We start from the raw sequence: 26,940 nt of genomic DNA on the forward strand, positions 1-26,940 counted from the left end.
AAGCTAATTTGCTCTTTAAGCAAGTTTAGATATTATTACTGTCCAATATAGTATTAAAATAAAATATGTTAATATTTGTATTTATTATATTGACTTAATAATATTAACGTACCTCTATTGATGAAATTAGTAAACATAATAATATAATACAAATTTATCAGTTGCACAGCAATTCTAGAATATTTAATATTTACCAATATTTGAGATTATATTTTGGTAAAAAATAATATTTCTTTAATATTAAAAATGTCAAAATTGTAAACCGTTTATTTTTATAAGCTTGAATGTGTTTTTTTACTCCGATAATCGGTGTCCACTAAAACCTAGTAAAAAGGCTAACTCTTGTATCTTTCTACAGAATCATCCATAGTAGTCAACATTTTGTTCGGCCTTTAGTTTAAGAACACAATAAAAAAGCCGCTTTCAATTCCTTTACTAATTTTGAATTTTATTAAACAGTTTGACTTTTTCAGACATCTTTCTAGTACAATGCAGATTAAATAAACTGAGTGCTTAACACCGCGACATTTGGTACTTTTTAAATACAGAAATTAAAGGGCAGTGAAACACGCAACACTACGCGTGTCTGTCAGAGATTTCTGAAGACGTGAATACGTGGACGTTAATTAAAACGTCAACGTTCTCTTAGGTTTTTATTTCCTACATTTGTTTGCATTCATTAACATTTTTGTTGTATATTTTTTGTTATTTTATTTTTTATGAGCTTAATAATAATTATGTTTGTATTAATGTTAGTTGAAATTAGACTAGCCAAAGTCTTACAATTTTGTCACAGCGGAAGCATTTTTTTAAAAACCAAAATGGATTTTACTTAAAAATTGTTGAAAATATTACCTTGAAGCTTTTCGAGAAATTTCTGTAAAATAAATTGACATCTTTGAAATTTATACTTACTTAAATACCCGATTTTAATCTCCTTAAAAGTTTAATCTAATAAATATTTAATTATTATTGTCATAATAGGATATTTTTTTATGAAACTAAAGACCATTATTATTTACTTATAAGTTATAGCTATGCTTTTTTTGTTATATTTATAAGTAGAAACACTTTTACTTTAAGCTATTAAACTGTGTATATATTATTACACAAATGTATATAGGTCACTACACTTTATTACACTAATACATGTTGTCGTTTTCCAAGTATTTAAGAATATTATAAAACTAGCATGTTATTTTACAATAAATTAGTTTTAATTATAATCATATTCTGAATATTACAATTACATTAACTGTAATTAAAGTGTTCGTAAAATTCACTAAAATTTAATTTTAATATGGTAAGCACATTAAAATATGTTTTTTTCTATACTATAATTGGTATATTTTACTATATTTTCACATTGATTATCTTTATCCCTTATACGAAAAACTAGGATAGATCTCATTTTTTTCAATGGGAGCATAATATGTTTTTATTTCAATTAATATATAGACAGAAATTTTTAAAAAATGTTAAGTGTTTGAATTTTAATTTTCACAATGAAATGTTCTGAGATAGGTAATGATAAACAAGCGATTTGATGGAAACCTGTTCCAAAAACCTAACGCATCTTTATCTTAAATTAAAATCTTTACAATGTAATAGTAAACAAAGAGATCGATGAAAATTAAAAATTTAAACCATAACAATTTTTAAAATATTTTGTCTACATATTTATAGAATTAAACATAATATTATTTTCCCGGAATAACTAAATCCATACTTCTTTTCCGTAAAAGTGATAAAGGTAAGGTGAACATTTTCAAAGTATTAAAAAAAAAAAGTAAAGTATGTACCTAAAAGTATAGAAAAAGTAATTTCCAAATATCCATTTTTTCCCAGAAAATTAGTGTCTTACATCGGACGAATCACCCTGTATGTATACAATTCATAAAGTACTTGCAAACATGAATGCAATAATAATAATACTTATTGACATGGATATGTCTTTTGGCCGGGGTCAATAAGTAAATGTGTGCGTGCGTCACGCTGAACGTTACCGAAGAAAATATGTGCGTGTGGCACAATCTAGCAGTTGTTTTGTGAACAAAACAGCTGATAAAAAATGTTTAATGTTCTGGCCAAAGATTAAAGATTAGAGATAAGAAAGGAGACATATTCATGTGCCGATGTATCCACATATAGCGTGAATACTAACAGTTTATTAATTAATTTATACCAATTACGTATTTATAGATCATTTATACCGTTAGGTGCAACATTTGTAATATAGCGTGGAATTTTTAAATTCACAATACGAGTATAGTAGACTTTATACACATAACTGCAATTTTAAATGGGCATTAATTGCAGTAAAAATGGTTTACGTACAAAATAGTGCAATTTTTTATTTAAAGGGATATAACATAGATTGTGGCCACCGCTCACTGACTACTGAAGCGAATATTTTGGATACTCAGGTTAGTTACTAACATATACGTATTATGTATACAGTATTCTATTGTGCATGATCATAATATATTACATGCTATGTATATTGGCAGACTACAAAAATATAGATTGTTAACAGGGATCTGTCAGTGATGGACAGTATCTAAAGTACAAGTATTTCAAATAATTTTTGTATTTTGGATCTTAATTTAAAGAGATACACAATACAGGTACTATGATTTATGTGTATTAATCGTCAAGTCTTTACAGTGCTAAATCTGGGTTTTTACCGGAAGTTAAATGTGTGTAGTCCTTTAAATGCTTTGAAAATTACAAATATCGTGTAATGATTGACTTTTGTAAAAAAATTAAATATGGCTTTTATAACTAATACATAAAAAAGTGGTATTAACAAAGACGCTCATTTTGCAAACACACTAACGCTATGTCGCTACTGGCTCTACAGAATTAAAATTGTTTTTGCCTACTGATATGGAAATCAGAAGAAGAATTTTTTAAATAATACAAATTGTAGTGACGTGATCAGCGACTCATTGTACTATGGGGGAGGCGTCACAAACGTATATGCAGAACAATAAGTATGAGTGTTGACTCTTGTTTAAATTATTATGTGATGTACTCCTCACTATAATAACGAGTATATTATTATAATATCATATACACGATACACCTTATATTTAGCGGTGGCTTTTGTGTTGACTTACAATAGGAGATGTTGGCGCGTATTGCAGTGCATTACGATTATTGCGTACTATCTATGTATCATACAACAATATTTACATTGTTTCGGGGTTTAATATATTTTGTCCGATAGTTTCAATTCCATTTGAACATAATCATATTGGCATCCTCAAAGGTCACTTCTGATTCATTACATTTGCATGTTATTATTTTTATTATTTATTAGTTATAATAATTCTTTTGTAAGTCAGCGTATGTTGTAAGCAAAAAACGGGCTATTCGATTGACTTTAACTAAATTAGATTGATACTTTCAGATTAATAAAGAACTGTAACTGAAAAATATTCTATAGAACTGTCTAAAATTTCAGTGAAAGTAAAATATATTTTAAATTAAAACGTATACAGCTTATAATACGCAATTTACTTATTCATGCTCGGTGAAAATATGGCACATATTAATAAGTCAACAATTTATTTAAATATTCCAACCATAAAAGCAAAAAATAAACTGTCTCAAAAAAATGTTTATTGAATTTGTTAACATTAAGATATTCTTTTTGAAAATCCCTTTTCATTAAGAACGAGTTCATATCTTAAGCAAATATACGTTCCACTTCAATAGTTTTCCACTTTTTTATCCCTGCAAATAAAAAAAAGCAAGTACAGTAGGGTCGGGACATAGTGAGGATGGAGATCACAGGTCTACAAGAATTATTATAACTAAAAGTAATAAAATCACTTTTAAATAAACGCTTCGATGCGAATTCGTGGGTAGTATCATTGATTATGTAATAGACTATTACATAATCAATGGTAGTATGTATAAATAACACATAGCAATCTAAAAAGTGACTACGGTTAAAGTGTAATTTTCCCCTATTTTTTGGTTTTTCCTTAATAAAAAAATGATTCACTACACATTTTTGAGCAAGTTGTACATGTTAAAGCCTCATCCTAGGTCTTAAACCTTAGGTTAAACCTTTGGTTTAATTTTCATACATACCTAAACACCTAAACTTTGCATGAAAAAGCGAAATTTGAAGTTAAAAAAAATGTAAATTTTTCGGGTGTATTTCTCGGTTTTGAAGGGAAAAGGATGAACTTTTTTGTCTTATAATGTACCTTACAGTTACGATTTCTGATCTTAAGAGCTGCTACACAAAGAAATCGATTCAGTGGCTTAAAATATATCGTGAGCATAGACACAAATATATAAAAAATATAAATATAAATAAAAACACATCATTGTAAATTGCATCGAAGCTAAAATAATACAGTTGTTATACTTGCATTATTGGAAGTTGCTTCAGTATATCTATAATGAAATAATAATAAAAAGGAATCTTTCATAATATTGGTTTATACTTTTGAATTTTTAAGAATAAAACAATTTTCGCTACTTTTGCTATGACTTTGACCTACTAAGATCATCATATAAGGAATAGGCGTTTGTTTTTGTATTTCTAATAAACTTTACTAATACTGAAGGTTAGCATTTATTTTACTGACCCGAGGTTATCAATTCGAGCTTCGTGGTTTTTATCAAACTTCACATATTTTTATGATTCGTCTGTTTCCATGACTTTTGTTTATTATCATAATAATATTGTACATAATTATACTTATTACACTAAGTTTGAATTTAACATTATAATATTTACGTAAGTATATAAATTAGGCTTTTTATAAAACTCCAGATTACATTTACTTCAACCTTATTATTTTTTATTAGTTGTAATTAAACTAAAATAATTATTAAACATTTTCATAAACGTTTTAACTTTTAGTAAAACCTAGATATCATAGAAAGTACTTAGTGATCAATTTTGAATTTAATATAAAACATATAATGAGAACAATAAAATGTTGTGTATATTACTGTAATTGCCGAATAATTATTAAAAAACGCGCTTCTTTCTAAGGCAAAATAAAAGTCTCGTCTCGTAGTAATCTTTAAGGACAGAAGACGGGGTCAACTATTAAATAAGTATTAAAAAAACAAGGCAAACTATTTTTCTTTTCCATTTTCTTATAAACGAGAAAATTGCAATAGAGATAATTGCAACTTTGAACATTCCCGGTTCATTCAGTAACTAGAGCACATTAAATGAACTCGTGGCCTTTTGCTGAGTGTTATTTATGTGCGTACGGTATTTATTATTATTATTATTATTATATATATATATACATATTATTATACATTATACGTACACATAAGAGAAACCGCCACACACTTGTTACCGGATTTTATTGCCTAACAACACGTTTGAAAGTTTAAACTTGAGAACGAAAACTTAAGACATTATAAACGGATTCGCCTGTGTTTGTGTATATGCGTGGGTGTACGCTTGCGCTTCCTTTATTCCTTTTTAAGCTATTCGGACGGTTACTGCCTCCTTGAGTTTTTCTTTTTTCTTATGCCGTTTGATTTCCCGAAGACCGCGTGTACATAAATTATTCATACCCTGACCCTCGTTCACCCTCTGCCACCTATACTCTTACTACTCTAACCCAAAGATTTACAGCCGCCATTGCCGACGCCGACACCTGTTCGTCGACCCCTCTTTCGAAAATAATTTCGGTGATCGATACACAAAGGTCGGAGAAAATAATAGAAAAAATAAAGTTTGTCATATCTATACATATAAAGCGTCAGATGGTAATTGCTTTGATAAAAAAAACCAGCCAAAAACCCAACCAAACGATTGATTATTCAAACAAACCAAATAGATAATACATTTTTAGGTAAGTAAAACATCTAGTTTATTGAATAGATTTAAAAAAATAAAAAAATAATACAAAACAATAAAAATCAATTTTCCATCTTTTCAGAAAAAAATATTGATGCATTTTTAACACAGAGTAGCTTGAAACTATTTTCTCGATTTAAAATTGATATAGAATTCTTAAAAAACGATCCAACATCTTGGGAATCAAATAAAACTTTCATAAACGCAAAAAATATAATAAATTCACTAACAATAATCAATGATACTGCAGAAAGGGCAGTGAAATTGATGGAAGATTTTAATGCATCATTAACATTAGACGAGAAGCAAAAACAAAATGTCTTACTGTGTGTACAAGAACATCGAAAAACCTACCCAAATTGTAAAAAAAGTACACTTCTACAACAATATGACGTATAATTAAAATTATGATACCTATATTTATAATTCATATTATTTCTTTTATCGATTTTACTCGATATTGTAAGTTATAATTATTATTATTAAACCTACAGTGAAATACTATAGTATTATAAATGTAATGTAAATAATACATTTGTGGAGAAATTGTGTATTTTAAGAGTAAAGCTTATGCATCTTATAAATAAATAGATTTATCAAAAAATGTTGTATTATAAAATATATTGGAAATTTAATATACTTGCAAAAACATTTGATGAAAAATTACGATTTTCATAACGGTTTAGGAAATATTTACGGAAATACCAAAAATATCTAGAATTATTTAAAAATGTATTAAGCTCAAACTTCAACTTCAAGCCGGCACGGGTTAACTTTATTTGATTGACCTAGAATTTCTTGCAGTTCATTTTTATATGTATACACATCGATTTAGGGGGTGAGACCAAAAATATATCATTATTTTTTTTTCTCATATGGCTAAGGAACACCCTATATATATACATATATACATTTTTGTCGCCTTAATTCCTAAAGCACGATGGCTGCAAATACCCCGAGATGTAAACGGCAGTTGTACTTGAGTCGTTCACCCCCAATGAAATTTACGAATTCCTTCAAACATGCTTCTTTGTTATAGCGATATAGCACTTAGGTAGGTACACGAACCGGCCGTAATAATTCATTTTTCGGCCAAAGCGTTTGCGCGGTGCACGAATACGATTGTCATTCCCGGAGGTCGGAGGATAATATAATATATTTTGTACGATATTATCGTATGGCCGGTCGTTTCCCTTATTGGAAATAATCCAATAAACCAAACGGATTATATCGGCCACACCGCTACAAGCCCTTTTGACAATAAAAAAACGGCTACACTAAATTACGAGTAAATAAAATAAAAAACTACACAAACACAGTTTTATGTATTATTCTCTTTGCATAAATTCGTTAATACAGAACAAATCGGACGTGTCTCATTGCAACAACAATATATATATATATATATAAATAGCTGGACGCTACCTCTTATCTGGTACGTTATTCCGAGTTAGTGGTTGTTTTATTTTATTGATACTTCCGACGTCGACTTGAGGGGGGTATTACTTCTCGGTGTATACTACACAAAAGAAAACTGAGATCAATTCACCGCGATTCTTTATGATTATGCAGGAGTGGAAAAAAACCGTACAATGTCATTTTGATAGGATGTAATGTTTATAAGTGGATAAACTGCGTGCTTTGAAAATAAATATGAATTATAGAAAAATTAACGAAAAATAAGTACACATCTAGAATTTCTTATTGTTAGTTTACCGTTAGTCAAACTATGACGCGGCCATTTGCTATTGTTTTTCTAAAAAGAATCGCCATTTTATTCTACAGTTACAGTTTTAACAATGATGTAGATAAAAAATAATTATTTAACAGTTTAAAAAAGGTTAAAATATTACCGAGCTTTGTTCCTGGATTTTTTTTATACGTTTAATTCTGAATTATATTGATAACCCCAGAGGTCAGAATACCGACGTTAGCATTTTTTTCCATTTATTAGATGTTAGGAAAAAAACAGAAGCTAACTTCTTAATTCCGTCCTAACATTTAGATTCAGCGACTTAAAAATTAAAATTCGTTAAGACTAACAAGTATGGTCTATAGCCTTATACTGTTATTTTGAGGGACTGCGTTGTAACAAAAAGTCTCATGATAATTTTGTGAAAATAAAGTATTATAAAATCAATATCACAAACGTAAGATATACATGGTAAATAATACCATTGAGCTCGATATTATAGTATAAGATCAAGGAAGGATATTAATGTAAAAGTAATGGAGCTGAAGGGTTTTGAGATAATATAGGTATATTTAATATGATCTTAACTACATTCGACTCCATTGGATGTTGGTCTTATATTGCAAAATTTTATGAAAATGTATCTTTCAATATAGTTTGAAAAAAATAACATACACCAATATCTTATTGAATTATTCTACGGGTATAGCGATGTCTCGGGCTGTAACCGATATTCTCACTACATAGAGTATAAAGGTAATACTTTTGGCATGTCAAAAAGTTTTTTCCGAGTACTCGAAGTATCCTTGTCGCGTCCAATCAACTGGAAATATCTATAAATGTAAACATGCAACAATAATAAAGACAAGTAAGAGCATATCACTTAGTTTTCCCCGTGCATTATTTATTCAATATTTTTTTTGTTTTATACTGATAGTAAAGCAATATTTTAACGAAACCGTTTTTTATAAATTATGCTTTTTTTTTTTTTTTATATATAACAACATTAACATAAACCCAGTTTAACAAGAATACATTGTAATATATAAAATTACCTTATTTTAGTTATATTTTTTATTTAAAAAAACTATATAAACAAATTATATTCTTTGATGACATAAATGTAAATGAAGTTAATTTGAAAAAAAAGAAAGTGGAATGAATCTTTTTCGACGTATTTCCGCAGTAAATTGATACGGTCGCGTTAAAATTCGAGAGTAAGCCTTTTATATAAATTAAATATAATTATCGAGCAATTTATTTAGTATTAAAGCTAAGACAACCGTGCTCGTCGAGCCTCGGCTATTAGTAACTAAGGACGCCTGGATTAAAACCCGAGTAGGACAATAAATAACATCAGTGTACGTTCGGTTGCTGGTAAGACAGTTAAGTGACATTTGGTCTAGGAACGTTTTTATGGTTCCCATTTTTCTTCCGGATAAAAAATATATTTTATCTTTTAGTGCTAGTTTGGGATTATTACTGAAAAATAGTTTAAAACGGAATTTAATCAAAATTTATAGGAATGTCTCGATTTAGAAAAAAACCATGCAGGTTGGCAACGACCGAAATTTGAGAATTTGAAATTACGATAAAGTAAGGTTCGCCTATGCCATGTAATTAATAAGTTAATGTATTTTTTTTTTGCATCAGTAAATATTAATTATTAGTTATTACTTATTTAATTATTGACGATAGTAAATATCGGTTATAAGTTATAACGAATACAAAGAACCCAAATATTTTGTCTATGTAATTAATATCAAAATTAATTTAAAAAAACGTATTAAATGTAAGTAATAAATGGATTAAAATAAACCTTTCCGGAACAATGTATACTAATACAAACTTCATACAAATCTGTCGCTGATTCAGGGGCGAATTATACAGGCTTCTGGTCTAATGGACAAATTCAAAAGGCTGTTAAAAAAATAAAAATTGTGTCATGAAAGCGGCTCACGAAAAATTATAGATATAAGGCCCACAGCCTTAAAATGGAAGCGGTTCTGTGGCGTTTTTTCTATTAGAATTGTTCACTCATACGTTTGATTTGAGTCTACTGATAGTAAAAAACTGACTTTTTATATGAGGTACATATATATACAGTATATTAATAGGAATATCTTATTAGTTAACCAAATAATACATAGTATTATAAAGCGTGATAACAAAAATTAAAATTTTGTTTTCTTTTTCGGAGTTTTCATTTCTAGCTATTATAATAATATATTATTCTTTATAATACTACTTGCCAGATAAAAATAACAAAATGTAGAATTATTATTTCTATTATAATTAATGTACTTAATTTTGGTAAATGCACTTTACCACTGACAACGTTTATCTTAAATTAAAATAATAAAATTAATCAAAATATTAATATTCTTGATTACGTTGATTGACATACATTTGATTAGGACCAAATATGGAATTTAATTTATATGTATAATATTTTATTATTTAAATACATATTAAAATATGTTTACGTAATTTGTTTATAGCTTTATTTTGGACACATTATTATGCATCTACTTTAAACGCTAGTTCAGACTATGTCGGTGTTTTGGTCGAGTACATTAGTAGTATAACGATTATGTATTACTATGGATGTATTACTAATTTACGCGACGAGGGTTCTGGATTGATTAATTTAATATTCGTTTCCTTTTTTTGTCAAACGGCGTTCCTTTGTCGAATTACCGACTCAATTGTACAAGGAATCGGTTCGAGGATAACGACCTCGACTGCTGTAGACTCATTTCTACTTTGTGGCCGCGGGCTTTATTTTAGAGGATTCGCGTACCGCTGTACAACGCATAATCACAGGCGCAGTAGTTGAGGGTGTATATAAACCGAGAAAAGTTTTAACGGGTAGAAAAGATACACGGGCAGCATATAAAACGAACAACGCACAAAGAATACAGAGACGTTTTGGTATTTTGTATATATAAAGCGCCGACGGCTAACTCTGTTTTTTTTTTAAGGTCGCAAACAAGCACTAAACGATGTGAGTGATAGAAAAGAAGACGATTGCAGTCGCTACTGTTTAGTAAAAATGTGTATAGTAAAAATTCAGTATGTATAATGTCGAATCTTCGGACTTTCTTATTTTCCCTCATTCGATATCTATGTGTGGGTGGGCGTGAGTTTACGGGCAGAGTAGACGAATACCCTTATTTTCCTTTTTTTTTTTTTGCCTCTACTGTGCTCTCTCTCTCATCTGATGTTCGTTTCTCTCTTTCGTTTTTACTGTTTTCAGCGCCTGGCAAATTTGCGAAGCCCGCCCGGGGTTACGATGATTCACGACTGAGATCCCGTTGCCGTTGTCGTGTCCCGGGGCAACGGTCAACTAATAAACGGGCCGTTTGTGGTTACTCGTCTCGTCGCCTCTGTGCCACTACCGTACTCCCTTAACTGTAATAATACATTAAAAGGAAATAATACAACACAATTTAAAATAGTGACATTTGGAAAAACCTAATACCGTTGAGTATATAGTAAGATTCAAGTGATTTTTATTTGACTGGCAGGTCGAAATTGTAATACTGGTATTTATAAATAAATATTTTTTTCGACCAGAGCTAAGCGTAGCACTAGTTTAAATGTCATATAGTGACGCTGTAAAGCTAGGAACAAATGAATTAATTATTATTACAATACCGAAAAACTTATTCTACTATATGTAATGGACTAACATATGTATATTAAATTAAAAATTAGTTTAATCTTATGTTAAAGCAACCGAAGGCTAATGAGGCATATTCATAGATTATACTATGTTCGCGGGCCAGTTTTATGCTAAATTTGTAAGACCGGCTGTTTGTTCTAAATTTGTTCCGGCCTGTCCAGTCTCTTGATATACTATACAATATTATTATATTACTTATAAGTAAGAAATACTCGTTAAAAACAATTGTATTTATAATTTACTGTTGAAACGAATTGCCATCTTATTTTATTATTACTAAAAAGTAGAACATGAAAAAAACATAGCAATTGTAATTGCATTTTATTTCTTCATTAAGTACTACAATTATTATTACCTATTTGTTATCGTACAGAAATTTACATACAATGTCAACTGAATCTGAAGCCAATAACAATACCTACTTAAATTGTAATAAGATAAACTAGATTAAATTTTAATTAAAGCAAGCCATTTGAAATTCAACAACTGTTTTTTCCTGGTTCCTGTGTATGTTCTTTGCTGTGTTAAATAGAACATTTATTTTAAAAATAATAATTTAAAAAAAACATTTATACCTCAAATGTCCGACTTTATTAATATTGATTAAAAATAAATGTTTTATTAAATTGAATAAACTATTAAAACTACGCTGATTTTAATTAGGAAAAGTAAACTCTTAGTAAAGAATTTGGTTTTTGACTACTATAGAAGCCATATATTATTCTACGTATAATAATTAAAAGAAAACGACAATTGGGGTTCGGTTAATATAATTATTTCATTACTTGCTAGAAAATACTACTTATATTTTAAAATTAATAGGTATTCTCTTAAAATTGGAGAATAGCAGTGTGGAAATAAATTTCAATAAATTACTAAACCAAACCAAACCTTACCAAATTGTTTTAAAATTATCATTACATATCACGCTTGGCAACTCACACATTTTTTGCATTAAATACGCGTCAACTATAAGGAACGTGAATTATGCAACACATATACATTATCATTACATATGTAGACAACACAACATACATGCGTGTACCGTGAGCAAATTATGAGTCGGGCTTAAATCCTTAAAGCCATTGATGGGCTTAGTTTTTTTATACGTACAATGTACATTTAATATACTTCTATAATAAAATTGATGAGTTTTTTTTGCTGCATAACCTATAGATAATACATTTATGTTTTATTTTTTTTCAGTGTATCAGTTTATGTAAGACCAAACTTCTACGTTAAATTTTTGGTAGTAGGTTTTCTTAAAAAGGTGGTTCATTGCTGCGAGACTGTTAGTTAGACAGTCGCTGAACTCCCAACCTGCGCATGACTAGGACGAGGGTATCTATGACGGACATTTTAGACATTCATACAGATCTTCAAAATATTTTTATGATGTTTTATAATCTTGCCCTCGAGGCGTATAAATATATAAATATAAATATTATAATAAACTAAAACGACAGTCAAGTCAAAAGGGCGAAGGCGAAGAAAAATGATCTCCGGACGACCCGACGATGATCGACCACAGGTTGTTCGTACCTCCCAAATAGTAATCGATCGCTGTACACGGCTTTACGGTTATCCAGCGAAGCGGAATCTATGATCTTCATGTAGATCTTACACGTGCATAACTGCCGGCCGACCGACATTCAAATAATGTATACATATTTTATTTTTTTAGATTTACGTCGCGTGTAATCCAACAACTCTCCCTTGTAATCAAGACGGGTGTTGGATGTTGGCATGGAATCGAGATACAGGGACTTTCGGTTTTTCTTATAAATCAAAAGAGCGCACTCTTTACCGGTGTTGTCTTCAGCTCTGTTGGCCGCATAATATTGTCGTCTGTATACACACTACACAATATGTATATTGTATCATAGAGGATGACGTGAAACAAATCGTGCGATAACGGCACCAGTGGTCTATGGCACCAGCAATGGATTTATATAGGTCAGAAGAAAATGTTTTTGCCGAGCGAGAAAACAAATATTGGCTACCATTTTGTGCGTTTGTTTTCGAAACTGGCGCCTGGGGACAATTTATGCAGCGAACGGGTAAACAATAAACGAGATCCGAACGTTTAACATACGTGGAACGCTTTAAGTTTACGTGTTCGATAATATTCTTCAAAGTCGCAGAGTTGCCAACTCCGCCGTTCAATCTTATAAGCGCTTTAGCTTCTCGTCCGCCGCCCCGAGGAAGCAAAAATTTTGGCCTTGTTATTGTAAAACTCAACACGTCAAGTCTTCACGCAGGGTATATTCTGCTCGTTCGAATTAAGTATCGCCGTTAACTTTGTTTCCCGGGCCTAATCTTAACGGTTTAACGGTTTTTGCAAGTGCGCGAGTATACGCGTAAGGTGTGATAATGCGTCAATGGTCTAGTACGTGCTCTGCGAGAATAACAATGAATTATTATTATCATGATTATGGTTCACAATGTGTACACTCTGCTGCACTTTATTCCTGAACAATTTACGAAAAGCTTAATTCTTAAACTTTTTATAACTCAAAAAACATGCGCGAATAGGGCTTTTTGCGAAATACAAGTTCACTACAATGAATCTCCCGTTCGTTTGATAAAAAAGTTTATTGTTTCGACAGGGCATACCACAAGGAAATAGAACTGGTCGCGAATATTAAATAAAATGGCTGTTAACGAATAAAAATAAAATTAACAAATGTAATCAAAACTCTTGCGTCAAGTTGCATTTGCCTTCGACGAAGTTGGTAATCAGAATAGCGGGCGCTTTGAAACCCCAAATAATTCATTGTAACGTTTCGCATACACTTTAAAACATTTATTTGCTACTTGAGTAAGGTAAAAAGAATTCAATACCGATATTACGGTAAAACTAATTAATAATGCGATTTGAACACACTGGACGCCATTTTAACGGTTAGAGCGATCAGAATGTGTAGTGTAGAACAAGTCACGAATTTAATATTTGTGAATGTAGCTGGCGCTGTTCTGTCTACGAGCAATCTCCTAAGGCATTTATTGAATAGATGCAATAAAAGGGGACGTTTGAACGAAATTGTCTCCAGGCCTGTGTATGAAACAATCGATAATTTGACGGTAACCGAACTTCTTGCAAAATCGACAGCTTTGCAGTGGCCGGATGACGGCTGGAATTGAAATTCCACAGGAGACGGAAGTGGCAGGGGTCGGGGTTATATTTTAGAAATAAATCATGCTGTTCGGAGAGACTGTCGAAATAATAATAAAAACCGCAAAAGCTTGGATTTTCACATCTGCAGCAGCTGGGCGCAGTACGTGGAAATCATATTTTTACTCACAAAATGCGCGAAACGTCAAATAAATATGTTGTTTTTTTACGTGGATCAGCAATCAAATAATCATAATGTCATTTTTAAAAAAACTTGTAAATGTTAATGTATCTAAATGTTTCGCATGAAAATATGATTCTATATCTTAAAGAATAAGAATTAACAAATATTCTTTTAGGTTTCAATATTAATTATAAATGTATGCTGTTCGTTTTAAATTTGTATTAAACAATAGGCTTTACTATTGTTATTCCTACAACAAATATATTATGACCCGGAAATCACTTAATATAAAATGGAAATCTTATATTAAATGTTTGGCTATTATTTGTTAGGCTATTAGTAATGGATTCAAAATTGATATACTTAAAAGGAAAACTTTAATTATAAAATATAACAAGTTAAATACAATTGTATGTTCAGATCGTTACCTATGTTCACTAGTTGGTTTAAATAACTTAATGCTATATATAAAACATAAAAAATAATTTACTCATTTTCAAGCGGTGTAGTTCTTGTCTTTTTTTAGCTTATCTAGATAATTTATTAATTCTATACATTAATGAGCCGATTTAGTCAACTTAAAAAAACGAATTGTATATTTGTATACAGTATAAGTAATAAATAAATAAAAAACAATAAAAATAATTATATTTAAAAACTGATCAATTTGGTACGTGCAATAAAATACTGAAATAGTTTTATTTTAGCATTATATTACCGCCGCGTTGAAAGATCAATCAAGCATAAGGTGTTAGCGTTCTTATGTTGAATACTGAATAGAGTAAAAAAAAGAGCTGTACTATTTCAAGTGGTTAAAGCTACTTATAAAAATATATATGCGTACTTATATTAGGTAGCTAGGTATTTACCCTATTATTTTTCAATTTCATACATTTTCCAATTAAAAAAGCTATTGGATGTTATTAAGCAAAATACTGGCATAAAAACGGATAAGTGTTGTTTTCGAGTTATTTGAAAAATATTTAATCGGCTGATTTGACTTATTCTTTCCGGCCACTTGTTTTTATTTAATATTTATGTAGTTGTACAGCTAATGACTGTCGACGAAAAAATACAAATGTATTATGTCTAAACTATTTAACGACTCGTATTAAAATTTTCTGGTTTTTTTTTAAGTATATGTGATACTTGCTGGAATTCGGTAATCGTTAAATTGCATTAGGATATTAATCTGAACGGAGTACAAACGTTTTTAAGTGACAAGTATGTTTTTTTCATAGCCCTCGACTAACTCCGGACGACCTAACCATTGTAGTTGTTTTTTATTATCTCGAATAAAGAGGCTCTAAAACCCGATTTTTCATTCCGAACCCAATATTATTATTTTATCCGATTAAAATCAAACACCGTCGTGGTTAGTGACGGTTTACGAATTTTGAATAAAAATCAACACCGTTAAGCAGACGTCCGCAGACATCTCTAACCATCTTTAACTTAAACAAGGACCCATTTTAACTAATGTAATGCGTTTATTTTGTACTTTTCTCTTTACATAAAATGCATTAAACAAAACATACTATTATTGTGTTTGTGTAATTTTATCGAGTCGACACATCTACCCTTGTGGTTGGGTTTATTTTCGGACAACCGATAAATCACTGTACCACCTGCAGTCACACAAGAATAAGCGAGCTATGTAAAATGATTAATAAAAACTCGCAGTAAAATTGAAAAAAAATAATCCAACAAGGAAAATCATTTGCACTATCGACAGTAATCCTGAACAGTATACACCGCTGAACTCAATAAATGGAACGCGTAATTCGTATTCAATTTGAAAAGTGTTTCCACCTGGGCAGCAGCCATTTTGTGTACCTACTAATTTCATAGAAACTAAAAATGCTACGTCACTTTTCCATGATACGTAATACAATTTTAGGTTATGTATTGATAACACAATATCGTCATAACGTCATATAACAAAATATATTCATATAGTATGTGGTCAATGGTCATATATTTAATAAATCATAGAAATGTTAGGTTAGGTGATGATAACATAATGATAACTCCATCATATACTTGATAAATCATAGAAAAAATATAAATATCATGGACAAATTTATAACGGTACACAAAATGACTGCCTTCGACCAGGGTACACTCTTATAAGCAGCCGACTATAGTCAATACGCGGTCCATATATTGAGTTCAGTGGTATTGGTATACACATAAACTCCTCACAGTCCACAGACACATTCTATATTTTGATGTTCAAACTATACACACAACTGAGAATTAATTTAAACTAACACTTGGACGACCTCGTACAACCAGTAACCACTGACTTGACAGAAGTAATACATTATAATGCGCGCACACTGCCTAGGGCTAATTTAATTTCTAGTTTTTAAATTTCGGGTTTATATAGAGGGACAGATAAAGTGGACGGACGTGGCTTTCGATATCCGGCTAATAATTATATTACAATACAGAACTTCCTACGCCGCTATATTATTATTTGCTTCCCGTCTCCGTTAAAATCGACAGAGACCAATCTCCAAAAATAGTTTTAATAGTGTCAATTTTGAAAACTAAAACGTGACATTTGTATTTTTTACTAAACAAAATTAATTTGTTTTTTTTTTTAAAAACGTTGGTAAGTAATAATAAGAAGTTCAGTGTTCTACGTGTAACTTGTAGATTTTTCGTTGTGTAACTATAGTAACGGTACTTAAATTAAATATAAACTAATGTTTTTTTCAAAAGTATGCAAGTATTTTAACTAACTATTATTGTCCATTTGTTCATTGAAGTTAAATCGTATGTATATATCTATGTATCATAGAATGTTAACTAGTTCCAAGCTTAATTTCAAACCGTTTCTCGACTTTCTCCTTAATTCAATAAACTTGAGTGGAAAAGTTAAAAGAAACAAAAACTTTACTCGCTTAAAGCCGTTTAAGTCAGAAACAATGCAAGCACGATCTTATCACACTTTAAAGAGATTTCAGAAACATAGATATACGCACTAATTGTGAAAACTTTTTAATCAAAATAATCCCGATTTTTAAACAACTACACAGGAAAAAAAAATATTTATATTTGGATCAACTACAATATTGTTATGGTTAATAAATTATAAAAAAACAATACATTTATATTAATGTGTTGAAGTATTCATAGATTAAAATATTAATTGGATAATTTTTGGATGTATCCAAGTCTTCAATTTTATGCTGATGTTTCGGACTCGATGCAGAGTCCATAATATGTTCGGATTTCAATTTCCGCATTCTGCGACAACGTAGATAACAATAATTTTCAAAAGAAATATTTATTTTTAGTGTTTCTGCCCGCTGGTCTGTGAAGGCTGACGAAAATAGAAATTAAGATCTATAGTCGTACATACAATATATTAAAAAAATTATATTATACATGTCTTAGTATGTTTTAAATTTTAATGCAACTACGTTATAAAATTGGCCGGGTAATTTAGGTATTGCCTACTAATAGGTAATTAAGATATAATATGTTGATCTTAGCTCGTAGGCGTTTTAAAGTTAATTCGTTTGAGCGTGTAATTCACACTGAGAAAAACATTGTTTTTTTTATACGGACCAACGTTAAATATTTGTTTTCTTGTTCTTTTTACATGTTATCTGATACGAAAACAACGGCAGCATCATCATGGGTGGGACTACATGGGAACCTCTATAGTTAAATACAAACAAATATTTTATGTATGCACAATGAAAGGTTAAATGGGTAAAACGAAAATAACAACCGCTCCTTTAAAATTAAATAATCGGTGGCCATCAGAGAAAACGTCATGTCTTTCACGTCCTATGTAAATATATAAACCTGAAGGTACGTTTGTTAAATCAATTCACGGACCATGGAAATTAGTTGAAATCGATTTTAACGCTCTCGGAGGCAATACAAACGCGACGAACACTGAATAAGTTCAACTTATGACTTCGGTGGCGTAGGTACGTAGCATTTATTCTATAAATATTTGATAATTTTCAAATAATATCTCAATAATATTTGTATACAAAATGTATTTTAATTCTGAATTGATTATGCACTTTATAGGCAGTTCAGTAATCAGTTATAAAATAACCGGTTCAATGCACATAACTACAACAATAGTATTTTTAACTCAATCATTTGTTGTTTTATAGTAGTTATGTGTAAAAATAAAGAAAACCATAATATTTTATTTTAAATATTAGTTTTTTCAAATAAATCATACAAAATGATACGTCATTCGAGTGTTTTTTCCATTTTCTCAACTTGACATCTAAGACAAGTGTGCACGAGACCGGGAAATTATTCTCGACTGTTCTCGATGCAAATTCCTGTTAATAATAAATGCGTGTTAAAGGTATGACAACTTTTTCCAATTTTTTTGATTTATGTGCACGGTTACGCCATTATTTCATAAGAATGTTAAATCAAATTTTAAAGTTATAGGAACGATTTCAATTTTAAAATCCGGCATAAACGTCAAGTCGTCCTTAAAGTTGTCTATTCAAAACGTTGTATTTTGTTCGTTACACAGATTATGGCTAGATAATATATTTCAGTGAACATAAAAATATACACTGTGATAATAATAAAAGTGACGTTTTCCGACGTTATTGGACGCTCGGGGAGTATATTCAAAGTTCAAACGTTAGGCAATTATTAAATGTTAAAATGTTATTGTTTTAGAAAACCATTAAAATGCGCGAACAAAGTATTACTTAAAACACGGCCGCCAAAAGAATTAATATACTTGTAATATTTATTTAGGCTTTTGAAAATATGATTATGTTAAATACTTCGGAGGGCGCCTTAATAACAAAAGCCATTAACGATAAGATTTATCAGTAAACTGTTTTTTACGGAGCCAGAGGTTCCGTACCCATATTATGCCGCGAAGCGGTTCGTTAAAACTTTTTTTATGTATATTTCTTTGGCCGTCTGCCGCGGCTTTTTTCTGTTTGCTGATAACAGTCTCTCTAAAATTCTATCCACTGACAAACGACGTTAAGAATACGATATTATTATAATATAATATAGTCGGTTCTTTTTAACGTCCGACTACAATTATTGTAATTATTGCTCACATTACTATAATAATCTCGAATGGATAATAATAATTTATATTGTTTAACCCCGCATGAAAATTACAACCTTATACGTTAAACAAATCTCAATAAATTAATTTTGTATCATAAATATTATATTGTTTTAGAATTTGTTTATCTAATTTGATTGAACAGATTGAATTATACGAAACATTAATACTTTACAATTTAAATAATTATAATAATACTCACAAAATGTTTGTAATACTGTATGACTACATTACAGTATGATTTAGAAGTATATCAAAATATCACGCTGTCTCCAAAAATAAAAACGTTTAAAGTATAAATAAAACATCACAAACACATAATAAATATAACACTATGGCATATTCATATACTATTATCCAGGTTTTAAAATTATTGTCTTGTCTGCAGTTATTATTATTATTTGTAGAGGGCCGTCGATAAAAATAGGATAAGAGGATGACATGGGTACAATATATTTATATACTCTGCGTGCGTCGACTCGTGTATGAACTATAAAATAAAAACCACTCGGCGGAAAAGTGGGCGCGGAAAAGTTTCACCGTTTGTGCTCATCATGTGAAAATCCCTTCGGGCAAGTGCCGTGCCGGCGTTATATTATTATTGTTTACCGACCAAAAACGGCCAGAGGATACGCACGCGGGTCAGTCGGCGCACTACCTTGTATACAATAGTCGCCCGATTTGGCGCGAGAGGCTTTATATTATATAATAATAATAACAATAACATATATAATATAGAAAGAGCAGTCCAATTCTGATCCCACAAAACCCCACACGGGTTAGCGTCCACATAATAGTTTTCGGCAAAAATGAAATTACACGTTTCAACGGACTTCGCTTTTGATGGACGTGTATCATTTTGTGTGTGTGACTTTTTATATCATCCGTCATTGGATCTTGACAATCGTACGACAACGCGTTGACGCGTACCTAGGTATGTAGTGGTGTTCGGGCATCAAAGAAATTCTATTTTGCTTGTCACCTGGTGGTATCACAAAAAAAGGTCCAATAACAATAATAGGGGGAAATGTGGGACCCGATCAGAAAACGCAAGGTGACACGACTTCGATATTGTCGCGGGTTTTTCGTAGAATCTACTCGTTCCGTGCCAATGTTTAATTTTTTTTTTTAATCTCCAAAAGATTCGGAGATGCTGATAACTTGCTTGCTTTTCAGTGAGTTCAAAGTATTATTTTTTTCTTTTTGACCGGAATACTTGTTCGTTTTTAATAAAGCACCACTAAACTATATTTTTCTGTGACAAAGTCTCAAGTGAGTAAAAGAAAAATGAAACCGTGAGAGCGACACCGGTTGAAAGTCTACCCGCGCTCCCGATATTCGCCATTGTTTTAATATAATTTAAGTACCTATATATTTGTGCTGAAACTACAGTTTATTATTAGTGAAAAGTAAGGCTAATGAATTATTCTAGTTTAACAAAAGAAAATACGCAACATTTGAACTTATCTCATTTTGTCTAGACGCCCCAGATATAAAATTGAGTAATAAATCACAAGTACAACACACATTGACTAAAACAAAAAAAAGTAATTTTTTCAATGAAATTGATACTACTAGCTCTAATCCCGTGTCGACGTCCAGAACTTAAATTTGTCTCGGTGGGCTATCTATAATACGTATAGTCAAAGATACTACATATTATTGCATGTAACGACAAACTATACGAATAAATAAATAAATTTGAAAAATTTGAGCTCTTTTTATCAAGCTCCTTATAATAAATAAGTAATACGGCAATCTGTCAAATTTTAAATGAGGCCAGTGACGATGCAGTCAAAAAAAAATCTAGGTATTTTATTATTATGCACATGTTTCATTCGTTGATATTTTCCGTACATTCTATCTATAGTAGCAACGAACAACATTGTATATTCTTTTGAGAACAAACAGGAGAAATGGGCGATTTATTTATTTATTTAGAGAGGGAGCAAACTGTATGTATAGGACTACCCGACTACCGCAAACTCCTTAGTATATACTAGAAGTTAATGGAAACTTAAAAGTCGTGTCGAGGGCTTGTAGTGCGAAAAAAATACAACAAGAGCGTGTGATTTCGACCAAATGAAATCATCTATTTTGTGTGTATGGTGTGTTTGTTTGTATAATACAGTGTTTGGCGCTATATGTGTATGTTGGCGTTCATTTTGAGTCTATTCAGCGATAAACGACTTTCCCTAGGCTCAACAGAAAACCGTGTAATATAATATTATGCTGCCGACCCGATGACAAATTCAATTATATTTGCTGGCATTGAATATCAGCAGCTTTTATCCCTGTTGGCAATAACGTATACATTTACTGGATAAAAGCTTTTGCGAATCCACATTATTGCTACAATGGATCATAATCAATTTACAGTCGCTACAAGAGTCTCCAATCACATGGCTTAAATATAGATGGTTCGCTACACTGTGCACACAATAAAATTGATGAAATCTGATTTATGAACACTACAAACAAATTGTGTGCCCCGCAGTAATAATTTTCAACAGAATGAATTCAGAGACGCCGGTTTATTCCGTCGGAAATTGAATGAACCGAAACGTTTGTAAAAAAATGTTTACAGTTTAACTTTCTTTAAAAGATATCACACCTTTATGCTGGATTTCATTTTCCAAAAACGTTGATTAAGGGTTAAATAGATTTTTATAGCATTTCCTTGTAAGTTAAACCCGTGATTGGTGTTGTTTCCGACGTTTGTCTGCCATTTTTTCAAAACAACCAAAGGAAAAAAATATATAGTCGTATCAACTAAAATTGTTATGGTTAATACAAGAACACAATACATTTTTAGTTGGAACAACTAAATAAATTGTTCGGCTACTTAAATGTTGAGCTAAATCAACTATATATTTAGTTATTTCATCCATACATTCATTATGTCCCTATATTAACCATAGTATTTTTAGTTGATCCATCATGTATTTTAATTCTTGTCTCTATAAAGGACCTTCATTGATTAAGTCAATACATTAAAATAACATTAACTTAGCTCCATATGACCTACCCCTTCTAGCAGTATTTATCTTATTGTATAGAATGTTATTATAATTGTTATGTATACTTGTACATGTATTAGTTGTAATATTATTATTACCTTTATATTTTCGTGTGATTTACTACAGATGTTTATATTATTTATATTTATTTATAAGACCAATCGTAAAACAAGTTTCATTTTATAAAAAAAAAGAATTTAGGTCTGTAATCAACTCTAGGTTCACTTTCATGTCGTATCTCTTTATTAAGACTATATACATAACATTAAGCCTTCCAAAAAATATTTTGAATAACATTGCTTATGATAATATATATATATAAACAGAGTCGTTACCTAACACATTAGTTAAAAGTTAGCATAACCAGCTAACATAAGTTATGCTAAGTAAAAACATAGTGTTAAAACTATATGATGTATGGAAAATGAACGTGTGTTATGTGGATCGCATTTAAGTGTTTAATATAATATACAAGTTCATTAATCATCAAAAACATGAGGCCGTTTTAAAATAAAATACCTACCGCTTTTTATGTTAAAATATAGCTAAATTTACGTAAATATATAAATATTGTTCATTAACTATGGGATACAACAAATATTTACATTTATTGTTAATTTATATTTTAGAATGTTTTATCCCCCAAAAAAGTCAACTTATTTATTAACCAATAGTATCTTTTAAATACTTTGGGTACCAACTTAAATTACAAAGCAAACACTATATTCTGGGTTATTGGAGAATTTGTAAAGGGGTTTATAAAATAAAATATTCTTTTTATTTTAATCTTGATGGTCTAAAGTCTGAAGTATGAATATAAAAAATATAATTTATAGCTTTATTCGACCAAACCTAAGATGATTTGTTCGAATAATTTTTTTATTTGACCAAATCTAAGTTAATTTATTCGAATAAAAAATGTATTTAAATAATGCCCAACTCTGTGCATACAACTGATTTGGCCATAATGTAGATAACACTACTTGGATAGACTAAATTTTTTAGAAGGGGTCTGGCCCTTGGTTCTTTTTTTACGGTTAGGTTTTTGTTGGGGACATAATTTATTTTTGCTGGCTTCAGTTAGGTTAGGTTTAATTAGACTAGTGTATGGTTAGTTTATCTTTCACAAATTTAGTGGCATAATTTATTGTATGTATTTAATGTCATGGTAAAACATATACTCATGTTACTCATATAGCCATAATAATATTATTCTCTTAACGGATTATGAATGTTTTATAAGACACTCTTACGAGTCAGATGAGGCATACTGCTGAACTATTTTCAACCCCACATTTATAATGTTAACTTAGTCATTAAGAAGTTTTACACACATTTTTGGCGTTGTATTCGACTAAACATTTATGGTTAATGCACTTATATGGTTTTATAGGCAATATACCTAAATGGAAAATAATAGCAAGTCCTAAAAAATAATAAAAAATGTGTAAAACTTACACAAAAATTAACAATTCACCATGAAGAAATAGTTTTTTGCTATGTACATTTTTTATTGTACAATAACATTGCACGTCAAAGCATTCACAAAAATTCTAGAAATTCGTCTCAAAAATATTAATTTTAAACTAAATTTATTCAATACTATCGGCGCAAGTTAAAAAAAAATCATAAAAAACAGCAATGTGGAATTATTAACCACAATAAGAATTATAATTTAAAGTACCCGTAGAAACAATAATAAAACACGCCTCAATTAAAATATATACTTTTAAGAATAAAAAATACACATAAAAGTGATCAAGGCAATTTTGAAGTTTCCGTCACAAAGAGTTGTCTATTCAGCTCAAAATTCTAATTACTTCTTGGATTAAATTATCATTTGACACATTTACTTCAGTGATGCTACTTATCATAAAACCTGTACTTACTGATGTTGTATAACGATTAACGGAATATAGTTGTAAGAACAGTGTTTATTTACAACGGTAGGTATAATGTTTTATTTGTCACGCCATTTGTTATTTTGAGGTCGTTTTTATTGGTATTCGGCTCATACGGACCAGCCATAAGGCATATACCGACGCCGTAGATTTCACTCTATTGCCTGAGAGGATATACTATCGGATCATCACCGGATCGCAAATTGAACCGTAAGCCAAACGTATAAATCTTGAACGCGTGTGTAACGCTGTCCGGTACAACCGTTAAGGCCAATATCTATACACACTACTAGTGAGATGGAAAAAACAGACGGTCCGGTAGGCTTGATAACATAAACGAAATCATTTGGTTCGTCGCGTTACTCAAATTTTTTTTTTAGCTGTTGAATTTAATTTTGTTAGCGACATTTCTCCGGGGAGCGAATGCAATCGTGATGAGAAATCAAGACACACCGAAGATAAAAAAAACAAAGAGGAATGTAATACTCGAAAAGAAAAGAATTTTCTTCTCTTCCCCTCGGATAACTAATAATAATTCGAATTCAGACACGTTTTATGCGCGATTCCGCGCTTTTCAACTTGATTAACAGGCTTTTTATGAAATCGGCTTGTCGTTACTATGGAAAACTTTATTTTTTCGTTCATACTGACGCGACAACGTCATTTACAACGTTCGAATAAACGGATCGTGTACATTTAATTAACCGTCTGTTGTGTCCACACACAGACACTGCCGGGTGCACCGATAAAACTAATTAACGATGATATTGTAGCATAGTCATAATATTAAATTTAATTCCGCTGTCAATTTTTGTTTCACATTACCATTATTCAGTGAATACAAATTCAAAATCGTATTTGGATACAAGCACATAATACTATAACAGCGTCCCCAAAAAGTTAAACCTTACCTAAAACATATATTATAGACATTATCGTATTCAAGATGTATCGTGAATTCCTGAGACATTTTTAGTAATTACATTCCCCTTAATATTACACTTAAGAGAATGTGAAAATACCAAACTAAGGATCTGCTGCAGGTAGAACTTAATACAAAAAAACTGATCAAATTGCATTGCCCATTGGGACCAAAAATAAATAAATATAAATTTGTTTATTAATTAAGTATTATTCAGTATACTGGTATGAATACCTATACTCAAAACATCATTATTGTTATTTTGATATTTAAAAATAATGACATTTGTTGACTAATGTTATTGAGCTGTGTAAACTACACCATAACGTAATATACTCTGCCTTGACGTATATTATCAAAAGTTATAATATTAGAGTGTACTTTGGGTAGCTTGATGCTTTAACCGTATATCAGTATATCGTATATAAAATATTATCACTTGTTTACAGTATTACGTTGCTTTTTATTGAAATTTAAAACAGCCAGTGTAGTGACTGCTTGTGCAAACCGTGATTTTGGTAAATTGACAAGACTATGTTATTTTGTCACGTTCAAAGTACACAATCCATAGTATAACAATGCTAAACAACACCAACTAGCTGGACACCCTTTAAATTCGAGTTTTTAACGGCTGTTCGATTTTAACACCATTGTCCCACTACTCGGTATGAGGTCGGTGACATTGAAATATAAAATGTTCATCACATCATTACCGCCGCCGCATAATGCTGAATTATTATATTCGTTATTTAACAGCGCAGAGCGTTCTTCCACCCTATTTTTTTTTTACCAGTAGGGTGTGAGACACCCCATGAAATTTCGGTTTATTATTTATGCGTAATGCGAACAAACGACAAATTAATGATGAACCCGCTTCCGTCGCATTTTCTGCATATGAGGTAAGTCTTTTTAAGCATGTCATACCATCGATTTATAATTCACATACCCCGTTTACTGTTTATGACAAAAATATAGCTTCTTAGACAGTTTATGTGACAAGCCACAAGAATCAATCCATGATTAAGCGCACACGCGTGTTATTGCCATTTTTGGGTAAAATGCGTTTAGTAACATAATACATAATTTATATAAGAGTAATTTTTTGGGTACCTAATTAGGTACATAAAAGTTTTATATCAATACTCCCGCTTAATCCTAAATAGAGTGGACCTGAAAGACATCAAAACCATTATTAATAAATAACAAAACAGCACAATAATAAAAAAATAATTTTCGATTTGGAATTATTCCAGTCGATGAAGATTTTAAATTCAAAAATAAATATAACGTTTTGTTACGGAAAAAGTGAAAACCCAATTTACATCAAAGAAGCTTGAGATAATGAAAATAGGAAAAAATATAGTAACATTCTATTTAAAATTTTATATAAAATACATTTTGAGAATTTTGTTGAATTTTAAATGGGAGATACTGAACGAAAATATGGGTACAGAGATTTATTTATTTAGACTTATAC

At 30.5% G+C, this 26,940-nt stretch overlaps 1 protein-coding gene across 2 annotated transcripts in view; it reads left to right on the top strand.

Annotated features, from left to right (window-relative positions):
- Positions 1 to 2,165: 2,165 nt before the first annotated feature.
- Positions 2,166 to 26,940, top strand: part of LOC126838719 (uncharacterized) — a 29,795-nt gene continuing 5,020 nt past the window's right edge. For both annotated transcript variants that reach the window (XM_050573373.1, XM_050573372.1), the window contains exon 1: positions 2,166 to 2,426. Coding sequence is in view for 1 of the 2 variants with exons in the window: in XM_050573372.1 (XP_050429329.1) it covers positions 2,325 to 2,426 (102 nt within the window). In the remaining variant the exon portion in view is untranslated. The remainder of the gene's footprint in view (positions 2,427 to 26,940) is intronic.

This window comes from Adelges cooleyi, unplaced genomic scaffold, assembly GCF_023614345.1.
Source record: "Adelges cooleyi isolate 19-005CV unplaced genomic scaffold, UGA_ACOO_1.1 ACOO_flye_CR_arks_rails_tigmint_CR_PRNA_30, whole genome shotgun sequence".
Classification (NCBI taxonomy): Eukaryota; Metazoa; Arthropoda; class Insecta; order Hemiptera; family Adelgidae; genus Adelges; species Adelges cooleyi.